This window comes from Limanda limanda, chromosome 3 (genome assembly GCF_963576545.1).
Source record: "Limanda limanda chromosome 3, fLimLim1.1, whole genome shotgun sequence".
In the NCBI taxonomy this organism is placed as follows: domain Eukaryota; kingdom Metazoa; phylum Chordata; class Actinopteri; order Pleuronectiformes; family Pleuronectidae; genus Limanda; species Limanda limanda.
The window spans coordinates 18,761,727-18,777,534 of NC_083638.1; the positions used below are offsets into that span (position 1 = coordinate 18,761,727).

General features: G+C 40.4%; 1 protein-coding gene across 1 annotated transcript; it reads right to left on the reverse strand.

Moving 5' to 3' along the window:
* Positions 1-5,995: 5,995 nt before the first annotated feature.
* LOC132998894 (potassium channel subfamily K member 2-like) lies at positions 5,996-15,043 on the reverse strand. The gene is made up of 8 exons (XM_061068639.1): positions 14,933-15,043; positions 14,661-14,773; positions 13,432-13,522; positions 12,802-12,919; positions 12,054-12,214; positions 9,434-9,620; positions 9,195-9,334; positions 5,996-6,334 (listed from the first exon to the last, which is right to left on the reverse strand). The coding sequence occupies exons 2-8, from the start codon at positions 14,756-14,758 to the stop codon at positions 5,996-5,998; spliced, it is 1,134 nt and encodes a 377-aa protein (XP_060924622.1). The 5' UTR covers positions 14,759-14,773; positions 14,933-15,043.
* Positions 15,044-15,808: the final 765 nt, after the last annotated feature.

The following is a 15,808-nucleotide window of genomic DNA, read 5'->3' on the forward strand; positions in this document are numbered from 1 at the left end:
TGAGGAACACTGATCTGGATCAATAACCATTGACTTTCTCCTCTAGTGTATAAACATTCGAATTAGAAGTATTGACTTGCACTGACCTTTTGACCTCTTGTTTTCTAAAGACAAATTACAATGGGACACAGGGGAGGAGTCGTTTGTCTGTTTCTTGTCAGAGCATCACAGAAACCTGGGCGGCTGGATTGTTGAGTCATTCTCTTACATTGGTGTGTCTCTGTGGCTGGCAGTGGGCGAGGTGAGGAAGCAGCAGGGCCTGCTGGGTTATGGGAACAGAGAGGAGTGGACACAGTCACACACCTCGGAGCGGATGCAGTCCTGCTCTGATGTCTCTGGCTGGAGCTGCTAGCGGAAGCCGCAGTGCCAGAACCAACTCTGGCCGACAGCATGGGAATTGAGGAGATGGGTCCACTGAGCTATGTTATCACTGGCACTAAGACTGATGTGTGTGTCTGTGTGTGTGTCTGTAACTGACAGACTGACTGACTGCCGATCCCCCGCTGTATGCATGATTTGTCCCATTCTTTAGTCACCAGCACTGTGTAAGCAGCAGCTCTCAGGGGCAGAGTCACTGGCAGGAAGTGTCAACCAGTTTGTGTGAACAGGACAGAGGCAAAGAGGCGGTCGTGCATTTTAATAATTTTTAAAACTGAATTATATAACCTGCAATCATACAGAATCTTCCAACAGTAGTTTTATGACTGACAGGTGTAGATGGACAGAGTGAAGTACCCATGAACTCTCAGTTGATCAGTTCAGATGACCAGTAAACTGGCAACTCAAAAGGAATTTTCTTTTTAAATTATGAATTGACCAGTAATGAAGTCATTATTTATAACCAGTAAATTGTTTATAAACTTCCGAGACTTATTAAGACGTGATACCAAAACATATCAGCTGTGCGTCAGGGAGAAAACTGAGCAGGTACTAAAGTTACTTTGCAAGGAGGTTATGTTTTCACCCCCATCTGTTTGTTTATTTGTTTGTACGATTACGCAAAAACAGCTGAACAGATTAATGAAGTTAACGAAGCTTTCATTATTTTTGCATTTCCTCAGGGTTGGAGGACTAGATACTGAGTTAAACCCTAAAAACGTCAACTCAATACAACTGTTTTCACAGACTGAGCTGTTCTCGCTGTGACTAGCACATTTAAAATGGGTGGAATGCCCCTTTAAAAACATCATTTTATCAACTGCATGCCCAAAACAATCTACAGAAGCATGGCAAACAACCACCGTCGTCTTCAAATACCCTTCTGTCTGTCTGTCTGTCTGTCTGTCTGTCTGTCTGTCTGTCTGTCTGTCTGTCTGTCTGTCTGTCTGTCTGTCTGTCTGTCTGTCTGTCTGTCTGTCTGTCTGTCTGTCTGTCTGTCTGTCTGTCTGTCTGTCTGTCTGTCTGTCTGTCTGTCTGTCTGTCTGTCTGTCTGTCTGTCTGTCTGTCTGTCTGTCTGTCTGTCTGTCTGTCTGTCTGTCTGTCTGTCTGTCTGTCTGTCTGTCTGTCTGTCTGTCTGTCTGTCTGTCTGTCTGTCTGTCTGTCTGTCTGTCTGTCTGTCTGTCTGTCTGTCTGTCTGTCTGTCTGTCTGTCTGTCTGTCTGTCTGTCTGTCTGTCTGTCTGTCTGTCTGTCTGTCTGTCTGTCTGTCTGTCTGTCTGTCTGTCTGTCTGTCTGTCTGTCTGTCTGTCTGTCTGTCTGTCTGTCTGTCTGTCTGTCTGTCTGTCTGTCTGTCTGTCTGTCTGTCTGTCTGTCTGTCTGTCTGTCTGTCTGTCTGTCTGTCTGTCTGTCTGTCTGTCTGTCTGTAAGAAGAGACAGCAAGTTTAGAACACAACAGAGCAGAGAAAATCGATCTGATAAATGTCAGACGTTTAGTTTTTAGAGTGAAAAGCAGTAGAACCCAGTGGGACTCATGTGGACTCATCTTCCCTCTGCAGCGGCTGTGTGCCTCCCACTGCTGCCCCCCTGCCCTCTGCCTCCTCTTGGAGGACAATATAATGTTCACTTACACACAAAGAACCAGCTATTTTTAAGAAATACTGTCCCCCGGCTATTTCCCTTTTTTTATTCAGCACCTTTTCCAGCAAAGAATTGCATCTACATGCACTGACTCTCAGAGAGTCGTGCTGAACGAGGACATCACTGTGGACGAGTCTCAGTGGTATTAACTCAGAGCCATGGGAAAAACTGCTCTCGGCTCAGTTAATCACTTCTACACACTTTAACTTGTAATAATTGTGTATTAAATAATTTCTAATTATTACATTTTAAACTAGAGTAGCACCCAGTAGAGCATAAACCTCCACAAAGGTCCAACAGTCCCCTTACATTCATCAAGCTGCACCAAGTATCACACACTCATGGAAATCAGTTCTCTAACTGTGTCCAGATCCATCATTCAATATTGAAATCCATTATCCCCTTGGAAATTTGTAAAAATGTCAATAAACTAAACTAACAAACTAGAATGACACTCAGTAGAACATGAACATCGTTCAAGGCCCAACAGTCTCCTTATGAGACCGTATTTATATTCAGATCCAGATTTTTATTTGGATGTACACCAAATTGCACACAGTCATAAATATCAGTCCTCTAAACATGTCTGATATGAGATTACTCTCCGAAAAATCAACGAAAAGGAAGAAGCAGGAAAAGAAAAAACACAATCCACGTGTCACATACCATGTAAATTATGGCTGAAGAAACTCTATACCCTGACTGTCTGCAGTGGTTTTTGAAATGGAGATGTTCTGGTGAAATGAGCTGTGTGTACTGTATCTGTCTGACTGTGTGCTGTTGACTCTGATCTGTACTTCCTGCTTTGATAACTTTACCTCACGCATCATGAGAGCAGCTGCCACTGACCCGTCACACTCATCAGACCACTCTCTCGTCCAGGAAGTTTCAACACAGCGGCTGTGACATGTGTGAGTGATGAAAACCTACTGATTAATATGCACTTCATTTTACACTGGCTGAAAACATTTCTGTTCAACTTTTCATATCCAAAAAACTGTCTATGATATGTGTGAGAAATAACGTCCAACACATGTTTCAAAAGGAAAATCTAACTCTTAGGTCATGTTTGAATCAAAGGAACCTTACTACAAACACTAAATCTCTTACACTATCTCTCAAAATCAACCTTTGGAGACACACTAGGAGAAGAATCTTTTTCTGTAATCCGTCTTTGGACAATTATTTAAGTGGAATATATGATGTGTGACGTAATTCAACAACTCTATACACTTACTCTTGTTCTGGTGGCAGAAGCAACAGAAAAGCAGTTTGAATGATACCACAGACTGTGAAAGAATTGAAATTAGTTTAATCTCAAGTCATATATTTTACAAAAGTCTTTGTTAGGTTTTGTTTAGATTTGATACAGACATTATTATTATCATTTATTATTATTATAACAACTTGATCTCCAAGAATTACACCAGTGTATAAACATATAGTGTACCGTTTATAAAAATACACCCTTTTCATCATCATAAAAGTCATAAAAGCATTAACATATCTGACACGTTAGCAGAAAGTCTTAAGAGTTAGTTTCATTTTAGCACAGCTAAAAAGACGATTGTGTAAAAACGTCACAAACTAAACAGCCGTGGCAAAGTCAGAGCAACCAGCCACTACCCAGTGTAACGTCACTACTGTTTCCATTCATTGTTAATGTTGAACCACGACCTCAGAGTTAATGCTACTGCTATAGTAATAGTCAACACACAACAGGATGTCAGTTCAGGTTGGATGTCCAGTGGGCGTCTGAATGAATAGTTTAGTTCATCCAGAAGAATCAATATTACCTTTCACAGATTTCACCCAATAAAAGATCCACTAATCAATACTGCAGAGGATTCATAAAGCAAGTTTTCTGCTACTGGGATATTTAGCTCCTATCTCTATCTTTACTTGTCGTTACATCACTAGCTGAATTGAAAACTCTTTCTAGTATATATTGGTTTCACGCTCCCTGTGTGTGTTAGTGTGTGTGTGTGTGTATTAAAGCATGTTCTCACTCCTAATGTCACATAACAACATCTGAATGGACTGATTCTCTATGGAACCGGCAGCATGTTGTTACGGTCAAAGACTGACATTCAAATCAAAGTGCATTTTCAACGGCAGGCATACACACACAGCGGAAAGCCCTCAGTGTGTGTGTGTGTGTGTGTGTGTGTGTGTGTGTATGTGTGTGTTTGTGTGTGTGTGTGTGTGAAAGCTGGGCATTAAAACTTTATTTATTCTTGCACTGTAACAATGAAACTTTCATGACTTGTCCACATCTGTGAATCCTCACATCAAACCATGATATCTCAACAACATGTAACATTTTCTAGGAGACAAAAAAGTTTGGCGGCTGACGGTTCAATGCTGTTTATCTGTGGCAGTACCACTCAGACATGGTGAAGCAGCTTTGAGTTGGTCAGTCGTGAGTAAACGCTGGATATAATACTCATGTTCATTATATAATCATAAATTATTAAAAACTGCTGTATTTTCCACATACATTTCTCCTTTAATTCACAAAAAAGAAACAGTGAGGTCTTCAGCAGCGACCCCGCACTTTGCCATCTTCTGTCCTCATTTCATTCTTACCGTCATGTCAATAAATTTGAAAAAATATGTTTGATAAGTAAAAGGTCTGCAACTCACTGCTCGATCATATATTGGATGAGTATGATCACATGTGGATCCAGGCCAGTAGATCATGAGTGTGTATAAACAGTATCATATATCATATGAGAGATACATTCAACGCTGCAAATAAACCCTTGTTCAGTCAGTGGTCCACCTCACAGTGTGTTGTGCTCGGCCTTGTAGGCAAAGGAAAGAGTTTAAGGCACAATGATGGTTCAACAAAACTCCTCACAGAGCCGATCAGAGCTTTAAGTTCTTTTAAATCTACATCCAGAGTCAGAGAGAGAGAATCTGAGCACCTCAAACTATGTGCTGCGTCTTCTCTGAAACTGAGAAGTAAGTGGTAAATCGTATATGTAAGGATGCCGTCAAATCCAAAACATTAAGACGACAGCATTATACCAAAAGATCTACAGACTCTTGTCATTATTGGCTGTTATCAGATGTGACCCCCCCACCACTCAGGAACTGACTACAACTCTTAAGTTAGTCAACAGCAGGCGTGAAAAGTGGGGAGAAAGTTTAACATTGTTACTGCAAAAAGTCACGACTTGTAATTAAAGGTGGAGGCAATTTTAAACTCTGCAGATTGGAATATTTACCAACAAACTATGGAAAGAAAAAAATCTAGCTCTTGTTTCTGTCACCAACCAGTAAGAGCAAGTAAACCCTCATTTGTCTGAACCTCTTGACAACAGTCAGAGTGAAGATCAGGAAAAAGCTTCATATTAAAAGACATGTTCTTTGATTTAGATTATTTCAGATGCTGCTATAGGAATTAACTGCAGCGTTGATGATCTGAATGTAATCTGGGACCTTAACTGCATGTCACCTCAAAATATAATGTTTGCTGCTATACAGTCAAACATCCAAAAAGTAAAATGAAATAAATGTACGTAGGTTGTAAAGCCTTGTAGTATAAAAAATATCCCAAACTGTTACAGTGGAAACGTGGAACCACAGCCAGGCACCTTAGACAATCTACTGACCTTTCTACATTAGGTCACCATATACAGTAAATAGCAGGTTTTAACCACTGTTGTTCTTTCCAAGAGACTGAGTGAGTTTTCATCGAGGTCAACTCTTTCACAGTTCTTCTCGCTCTTTGTCTTTGTGTAGGAACAAGGATGGTAAGGTGGGGAAAGTGTCCCGTCGTCAGAAATCCACTGTAGGGTTATTAAGCTTTCCCAGAGAGGTGAAGATGTCGCTCCTGGAGTCACAAGGCGCCACGTCGACCTTTTTACTTGATTTAATAGAAACTGTTTATTTGGTCAAGCTAATCTGGTTTTAGCACTGTTGACAAATGTAAAGGTCTTTGAAGGAACTAGAAAAGTGTTGGCCATGGTCTCTCTACTTGAAGTGTTCGATGGTTGAGCCATCGCCTCTTTCTGGGTCAAAACCGTTCATGAAGGAACCCCCGTTTCTGGCCAGAGGCGTGGTCAGGCCCTGCAGCCCGGCCTCCTTCTCCTTCTTGTCCCGTTCGTCGTTGAAATTGACAGACACAGTCCTCTTTGGCAGATTGAGTTCAGGGGTGGGGCTAAATCCCAGGTCAGTGGACAGTTTGCGTTTAATTGAGGCTGCGCGCTGGAACTTGTCGTAGATGTCGACGCTGACACGACGACGGGTTTCTTTGAACTCTGCCGAGACGTTAGCCGTCCACTCTGCAGCATGAGCCCGGATCTCTCCGACCTGGGAGAAGAGAGAGAGAGAAAGATGTCAGCAGAGAGGACAGAGGGAAACACGGATGACAGGTTCGGCTCTTGGAACAAATGCTGTTTAAGTGATGGTGTCAGGTTACTGGAGGTTAGTTTGCATTCAAATAAAGAAGGCAGAAAATGTCATGATGATGTCATGGAGCCACAGGCCACAGGTAAAGCCACAGGTAAAATGGATATGAAGCAATTAAAAGGTGACAAAATGAAAATGTTACCAACATAATGGTAAACGTATTGGATAATGTAAATACACAAGTATGTGTATTGTATGTAAGTAGTAAAATACACCATCAGTCTAGATGTTTTTAGACATTTTCACTAAAGAGTTGTTGTTGTTTATCTTTGAGAAATAACCTGTAAAGGTCCTTTTGGGTGGTTCTGTATAAGAAAAGGTTATTAAAATAACATTAATAACAACTTTGTCGACTTTACTCTGTTTGACAAACCAAAAAAATACTAATATACATTCGAGAGAGAGAAAGAGAGAGAGAGAGAGAGAGAGAGAGAGAGAGAGAGAGAGAGAGAGAGAGAGAGAGAGAGAGAGGTGAGAGGGAGAGAGAGAGAGAGAGAGAGAGAGAGAGAGGTGGAGTGTGAGAATGATACTGACCATGTACAATTATATCTGAGCTATGAGCTAAATAGGATTGTACAGAGTGCACCATATGACACAGACAATGACACACACACACACACACACACACACACACACACACACACACACACACACACACACACACACACACACACACACAAACACACACACACACGTACACACTGTGCACAAGAAGACAGCAATCATATGTATATTACTGGTGGAGTTACAGCAGAGACACAATCATCATCGTACAGAAGATGAATTTGAATAACAAAAAGTGGCTGAGAACAGAGTGTGCTGCCACGCAGCATCTCATTTGATTCTGTCTGCACATCTCACTTTAAATCCATTAAACACCTCCCTCTGAATCTTCAGACAACCACACAATCTGATAAGCGTTTTATTCTGCTGCACCTCATAGATTTGTATTTGTACCTTCTGTGATGCTATGAGATGCTTTCATAAAACTGAGAAAATCACTTTTCAGCACTTTGCCAGTAGGACCGGTTCTAAATCAAACTCACAATCAGAAAAAGACAACCTTCAGGTCTTTCTTTCTGAAAACATGTCTGCCTATGACTGTGAAGCTACTACAGAGAGGGACTGACACTAAATATTTCATAATCATTCAAACGTACATATAAACAACATACACATTATGAACAATAATTAAGCAAATTCAGTTGATCAAAAACATTGACTATGCAATCTTCCCTGCTGATAAACCAGGATGAACACAACATTTTCTAACTTCATTCAGCACCACAGACTGTTTAAAATCTATGCACACAAAAAGTAAAAAGTGTCAGTATATTGTAGAACTGTTAAAGGGGGACTCACTAATGACAAGGAATCTTTCTCAGGTGGCTCCCCAGCATAACCACAGGCCAAGCAAACTAACCATGGTTCACATATTTCCTCTAACCTTAACCAGGAGCTCAGAGATAATGGGTTGCCTCAGTAGGACCTGGCTTTGGTCTACTGATCCTTACAAGATCCGTATTTATGCTGCATCATGTATCAACATTTAACAGTTTTAGTTACCAACCAATAATGAAAACTAATTATGTTTAATTATAGGGCACACTGTGTCAGGCCTTTAGCCGTTACAGCCTTGCTAAATATACACTGCATGTCTTGTCCCTTGCAGAGTAATGGCCTCAGACTATGTGTTGGGATGGCTGACAGTCAATTAGATTAGAAAACAATCTTGTCATTTAAAATTAAGTTAAGCAGGGAGCAAAAGTTGAGGCGGGGACATGGGACTGTAAAGGAGTTGCTACAACCTGAAAGAGACAAGGAGATATAGACATATAGCCCAGAGACTAGTGCAGTGCCCGTTCTATATCTGCCTGTTTGTAATGTTCTATTCTCTCGTCCTGTTGATGCTCCACAATCTACTTCTGAATCATTCCTTTTGATTAGTGACTCATCCTTTACAACAATCTACTCTTACACATATCTACTATATACTGACACTTTTATTGTTTGTGTGCCTCATGTTGTGTTCAGAGAGTTTTATAAACAATCTGTGGTGCAGAATGAGGTTTGAAAACTTTGTGTTCATCCTACCTGGTTTATCTGCAATCAAGATTCTGTATTCAAAGTTTTTCATAAAATGAAACTGAATTTCCTTTAAAACTGTTCAACTGTTTATACACGTTTTTTAATGTTTTAATGAACAGGTGTTATTTTTTCATACATTGCATGTCAGCAATTTCACAGCTTTCTGTTTAACAATCGACAAAATCTCCAGACCCAATGGGCCTTGACGGCTTTCAACTGTGCAACTTTAGATTTGTTTTGTCTTATCACTGCAAAAATGTATGAAGATTGTCATTCTTTTGGTTTTTAGTGTCTTTATCACGTTCTGTTGGATCTGAAGAACAAATGCTGAGGGCCAAACTGTGAACCTTAAGTTCTTGCTGTGTGTTTGTGTCTCAGTCCTATATTGTTAAATAAAACTATCAAATTATGAAAATAATCTGACAGTGATTTCAACCTGCGGTTATACCCAGTTGCCGACCACTGCTGTAGTTTATCTGAGGAAATAGAAGAAGATATGTTCAACTCAGTCCAAAGACTGAAGGCACACTGCCCCGTCCCCACTGACTGCTACAGAGCGCTGGTCGTATTTTTATTGATATTGAAAGTATTGTGTGTTCAAATCGCACCAAACCCACCAGAGATGCAGAGAGATAGTGAATGAAGGAGCAGCTGAGAATGGATAGTGTCATACCTCTTCTTTCGTCTTCTTGGAGATGACCCTGAGCCAGTCTCCTATCATGCTGAGGATGGCAGCAAAGTAGGCCAGTCCCACCAGAATCCAGAACCATACAACTGGTTTATAATAATCTAAGTACTCTATGTCCGAGCCACCTAGACACGGAGAGAAGAAGCTGTTTATCAACACCTGATGAGACAGATCTGTATGATGCAAAGAAAAAGAGCTTTATATCAGGGTTAAAGTGTCTGTACCTGCCACAAAGTCCCCAAATCCAATGGTTGTCAGTGTGATGACCACAAAGTACAGGGACTCCAGCGCAGACCAACCCTCGATGTATTTAAAGATGGCTGCTGGCAGCGCCACAAACAGCAGGCAGCCGAACAACACAAACAGCAGCGTGGAGATAACCCGGATTTTTGTCTGACTGATGTCCCAGTGCTGCAGGTGAAACACAGAGAGAGAGGACGGCTGAGACGATGAGAAATATTACAGTGAATTTCAACTGTGCCACTTTAGATTTGTTTTGTCTTATCACTGCAAAGATACATGAAGATTGTCATTCTTTTGCTTTTTAGAGTCTTTATCACATTCTCTTGGATCTGAAGAACAAATGCTAAGGGCCATATTCTGTACCTTAAATTCTTGCTTCTATGCTAAAACTGTTGTGTGGCTGGAAGCAGGTGCATGTGAGAGATAATCTAGGTTTAATGTGGATATATTTGTGCTAAGATATTTAATTACCTCCGCTAAAGAGGTTATGTTTTCACCCCTGTCTATTTGTTGGTTAGTTAGCAGAATTAACCAAAAACTACTGAGTGGATTACCCTGAAACTTGATGGGAGGATGTGATGGGGAGAACCCCTTACATTTTCAGAGAAATTTTCAGAGAAGGTTTTTGACATTTTCACAGATTTTCTTGGGAATCATTAATGCATCTTGATGAAAGAAATCAGGCATACGAAGGGAACTGAAATCTATGAGTGTGCAGTTTCAATTTAAGAAGGTATGCACTCTACTGAGTGTCATTCTATTGTTATACATCCATTACTAATTGGAGAGCCAACATTAACAGATGCCCCACATTGTTTTTGAGGTGAATTGGTAAAACAGCATCAGATGCTGTTAGATGTAATGGCACTATTCTGCAAATTGGTCCTTTGGGTGCAGTCGAGAAGACGTTCACAGTATTCATTTAGGATAATGCTGCAGTCTCACACAATCTGCACAGAGCGATAAGGATTTCCAACACACACACACACACACACACACACGCACACACACACACGAACACACACACACACACACACACACACACACACACACACACACACACACACACACACACACACACACACACACTTGAATGAACTTTTGACCCTTGTCCTCTGCCGTAATCATTACTGACTCCCTCGGGTGCCCTGACAGCAGCAGAGGGAGCAAATCATTCTGAATAACAGCAGGTTAAACCGTTAAAACCTCAACACAAACTGTGTGAGCTCTCTGTCTCTTATTTGGCATCAGGACAATAATGTTAATGTTAATAATAATGTAACATCAGATAATATGATGAATAATTGAATCAACCAGAAAACCTTCAACAACACTTACAAGGTTTGATCATTTTAATGAGTGTGGATCTCAAAATCAGACAACTTACACAGTGAGACTGAGTTGTGGTGCCGGCAGCTTAAAGAATGACCTACTGTAGCTTCCTCTTTGGCTTTTTAATCAAACCTATCAATGTTTAGCTGTTTAGATTTAAATCAACATCTCAAGTCTGTCATTCAGCTGGATAAGTATTCATCCAAATGTAAATAAGGGTGAAAGGTTTTGTTCTCACAGTGTCTTAGGTTATTACGTGGACTTTGTATACCCACCATTACTTGTTATTAGGTTACATTTTCAATGTAAGCTTTTACTTGATCTTAAAACATGGCTGTCTGTGCCCAGTCAGCCTGCAGAGAATGTCATTCACCACTGTTGAAATTGCCACAAATACTTTGGATTATTTACACGTAGCGTTTATCACTATATCTTTGAGGTCTAAATCCCTTAGGGCTTACCCATTCTAGAGAACAAATAATGTCACTGCAGTGGCTGTCATTGATAAACTCTTCAAGTATAGAAAATTAAATATATTTGAGGTACATTACCTTAATTAGCTCTAATATTTATCCTGGTGTTCCATGCTAGTAGAGGTTAATGGCAAATGTGCTAACTTGAGGACAATTATATAAATACCATGAAATGAGAGGAGTTTGTCAATGTTGATTTGTCATCAAAAATCACAACATTTGTTAATGTATTAGACCAATACAAGTTGTACAATACAATGTGTTGAAGTTTCATATTTATTCATATATGATCAGTTGCAGAAAATGAACTACATTACAATATATCTGTCTAAGTTCCATATATATTACACTATAGGATTTAATCCATATCTTCCACCAGCACCATGTGGTTTTGTAAAATCTGTGAACAGTTGTTAAATCAGTTGTAGGTCTTATATAAGTGCAAACTAAAAGAGCTGGTGTGTGTGTGAGGATATTGTCGAGTGCTTTGATGTGAATTATTAAGGTGTACCTACTGTATCCAAAGCTGCGGCCTGCACTTCATAAACTTGTCTGAACTCTCCGGTATGAGTTTCAGAGGTAACTGTAAGTGCATGTCCACCCATACCAGTGTGTGTGTGCACGTATGTGTGTGTGCACGTATGTGTATGTGCGTGTGTGTGTGCGTGCGTGCGTCCGTGCGTCCGTGTGTGTGTGTGTGTGTGTGTGTGTGTGTGTGTGTGTGTGTGCATGTGTGTGTGTGTGGCTGTGTGTGTGTTCAGGGTTTACATGACTGTGTATGTGACTCCAGACTCACCACAAACATTTTCTCCACTCTGGCAATGCCCTTGCCGAATATGGTGCCGAGCTGATCTCCTACACCAGCCAAAAGAAAGCCGAACAGAGGGATCCCTAGTAACGCATAGACAATGCAGAATATTCTTCCACCCTCTGTGTGAGGAGAAATGTTCCCAAAACCTGCAGAGATGGAGGGAAGACACTGAAGAAGGGAAATATATGACCACTGACCTTACAGCTGAAGACAAAGACAATGAGATTTGGCCTATTTTGGTTTCACTATCTGTATTAAATGCCTCTTAATTCATAGTCTGGACAGATTCATGTCTCTATGACTCTAGTGAAAATACAACAGCGACATGGTAATCTTTTTATTTTTGACACAGAAAAAGAAGGAGTTACTGCATCCTAAATCTTCATATACAACAAGGCACCACAACTCCTTTGCATTTGTCAACATGATATTTAATTCTTTAATGTTTTGCAGTTTGTACTGACCAGTTTTCTGAACTAATTCATATTTAGTCTGCTAGTTTGTGGTGTTTTTCATTTATGTTTCATCTGATCCTCGAATCAAAGTCAAACCTACTAAAATATCACGTAGATTCTTTGTTTGTTTGATGTTTGCAATCTTAATGGCCTTCAGTGAAGTAAGGATGGATGGATGTTATACAGAAAAAACATGAACATCATGTGCAGAGACTAAAGAGAGTGTGATGAACAATGTGTACATTTGATCACAGTGTATGCGTTTGTGTGTGTTCTACCAATTGTTGTAATGACAGTCCCAGCAAAGAAGAAGGCAGAGTTCAGGTCCCATAGGCTGCTGTGGTTGGTCAGGACTCCTGCAGGGTTGACTCCTGAACGGATTGCAGACACAACTTTCTGGAAGGAGAGAAAGAAAGAGAGAGAGATTGGTGTTCAAAACAGCTGTTACTTTCCTTCTGCTTAAAAGAACAAATAGTGTGTTCCTTTCTTTCTGCTGTAAATAATTCAATCCTCAAACATTGAAGCAAGTGCTTTTGAGACATATGTTTCTTGTTGCGGCACAGGCAGAAATGTGTGTTTGTGTACTTGCCTTTTCTAATGAATAAAAGATGGAAATTTATAAAACTTGATACGACTGTGGAGCAGGAAAAAATATGAAATCTGCAGGTGAGTCCCAGGTAGGGTTGCTGGTTCAGAGCGGGAAACAGAAATAACGATAGGTGAACTGCAGAGACAACTTCCACACATGTAAAGTGATGCTGTGGGAACTGGCCATGGTGCTGAAACCTCTGCAGCTGTGCAAGCTCAGTCACAACAATGTGTGTTAAAGGAGATACTATGGGGTGATAGAAGTCCACAGTACATGTCTTTAGTCTCTCATTAGTCATCAGAGGTAAAGGCGGCCTCACCTTCACCAGCTCCTCCAGCTGGCTCTGGTTCACACAGGAGTGGCTGGACAGGAACTCCAGCTTCTGGGACAGGATGGCCAAACGCTGGGCACTGGGAGAGAGAGGCGAGAGAGAGAGATTGATTGGGCTGAAAAGAGTGTAATCAGAAGTCAAATTAAATTAATATTTCCTGAACAGAGTGTAATGGTTTGTTATGGAAGTCTAATTATAACAATGTGTACTTGGGCCTCTTCTCTCCACAGTGGTACTTAATACAGTTCAGACTGTAAGTATTTCGGCATGAAGATCGTCTGCTGATCGTTTGTGGGTCAGAGAGTTCAGGTACTCATAGACAACATATTTTTAAATATGATAATTTAATTTGACTTCATCTTTAGCTGTCCAGTTCGTTTTGAGCACAACCTGTTTAAAGGCCTATATCTCCCACACATTCTTTCTAAATGGATTTATACCTACTCACTTTAAAGCAGAGACTTGGCACTTTAATGTAGTATCAGTTATTTAAATTTAAATTGAATAGACTTAATCTCTTAATCTACACCAAAACGGTGTACCTGTCAAAATATGTATATTCTACTGTAGAATTAGGATGTTTAGTCGCATCCACTGGTGTCCACAACTAACACGTCTACAGCATAGTGTTATTCAATAAGTGTGTTTTGATGTCATTGGCAAAGCTGTGTTGTAAAATCTTATTGTCCTGCAAGTACAAGGACTGAGTTATAGAGGCCCTGATAACTAATCCATGTTCACAAGTTCCAACAGCAACTCTTTATACCAGAGAGCAATTTATTTGTTTTTGTTTCGAAATTATATGTTCAATGATCTATGAAGTGTTGAAGACTAATATTTTTTCCATATAAAATGATAGATGAGCATAATTCAGTAGGTTCACCACACGGGACTCAGTTTTAAATGTGGAAATTTGCATTTACAAATCAATTTGCAATAAATGGTTTGACAACCTAAATAATGAGAACATTCTCAATATTTTTCACAATAAAAGAAAGAATAAGTCAATAATGGTTCAGTGCCAAAGGATTCACACTGCACTTTTTAGATGGGCCAGAAAAACTTCAGTTTTCAGAGGAAATTCCTGATAGGAGTGAGCATTTCACAGCTAGTAGAGAGAATATCAATAACAGGAGCATGAGAGGTGAATGGATGGATGGGTAGAGGGGAGGGGGCTCCTCCGGCAGACAGACAACAGACATATTTATCCCGCCTACCTCTCGTGAGGCTGCTCCAGAGATCTGAAGATGGCTGCTCCCATCACCAGATACAGAACCACCAAAAGAAAGATGGCTGTCACCGTCTTCCATTTCATGACTGTGGAAACCACCTACAACAATTCAACTGATCAATCAACCTGCATCCATACAGGCGGCCTCCTAAAATAATCAGTGATTCTAAAAAGCCCCCGTCCAACACAGTGTATTGTGTAGCTTGTGAAAAAAAAAAATTACTTTTAAAGTCAGGACTTCTTTCGTTTTTCTCTCACCTCACTCTCCTCCCGGGGAGTCAGTGTGATTGGCTTTGTGGAGAAGGAGAGGCGGGGCTTGGTGTTGTGAGTGGCAGATTTAGGGTCCAATAAGTCTGGAGCTGCCACTGTCAGGAGGAGAAAAAAAACACGATTGAACATTTTTTCCTACACTTCTCTCCCCGCCCTCTCTATGCTGACCTGCTGCAGTCCACATATTTAGATGTCCTTATAAATAAATCACAAAGTGAGAAAGTAAAAACAAGTCCTTTAAAAGGCCTCTGAATCAAGCTCGAGTGTTTAGTCCTCAGGCCCCTCTCTCCCGTTACGCAGCAATGCTTGGGTGTTTACTGTGTGTGTGTGTTTCTGCTTTTATAAGATACAGCATGTAGTTGAGAATAAAAGGTATGCTGAAAGCAAGAAGAAAGAGGAAGAGGGCACACGAGTTGTTGGTTAGTTTAGGGGGTGGATGTGGTGACAGTGTTTGAAAGATAGAGAAATTAGAAAGCCGGGTTGAATAGAGTAGACAGAGTTTACTGATCATTCTGGTGAGAGAGAGATTTAAGGGGAGGGGGGAAGAAGTTGCCCATGTTTTTTGAACAGCTTTTATGCATGAATGAGTGTGTAAAAACTAAACTGTGAAACCTTTGCATGCCAGGACCTGCTTTATAATTTGCTAGTCAGTTTTTGATCTGTTATTCAATTCTAATGTGATGAATATGCAGTCAAAGATAATATGTGATACACCTCAGTTTGTCCACACACAACATATAATCTGCCTATGAATCTAAGATGGTGTCTGACAATCTAAGATGTGTCAGACACCACGGTACCGCTTGATTATGAATATGTGCGTTTATGTGTGTGTGTGAGATAACTGAACAGGGGGATGAATGG

Coding starts and splice junctions, on each gene's coding strand:
- LOC132998894 (XM_061068639.1), bottom strand. CDS start 14,758: ATGAAATGGAAGACGGTGACAGCCATCTTTCTTTTGGTGGTTCTGTAT. Junction 12,215..12,801: donor GACTGTCATTACAACAATTG/GTAGAACACACA, acceptor CCATCTCTGCAG/GTTTTGGGAACATTTCTCCT. Junction 9,335..9,433: donor ATTTGGGGACTTTGTGGCAG/GTACAGACACTT, acceptor CTCCGTGTCTAG/GTGGCTCGGACATAGAGTAC.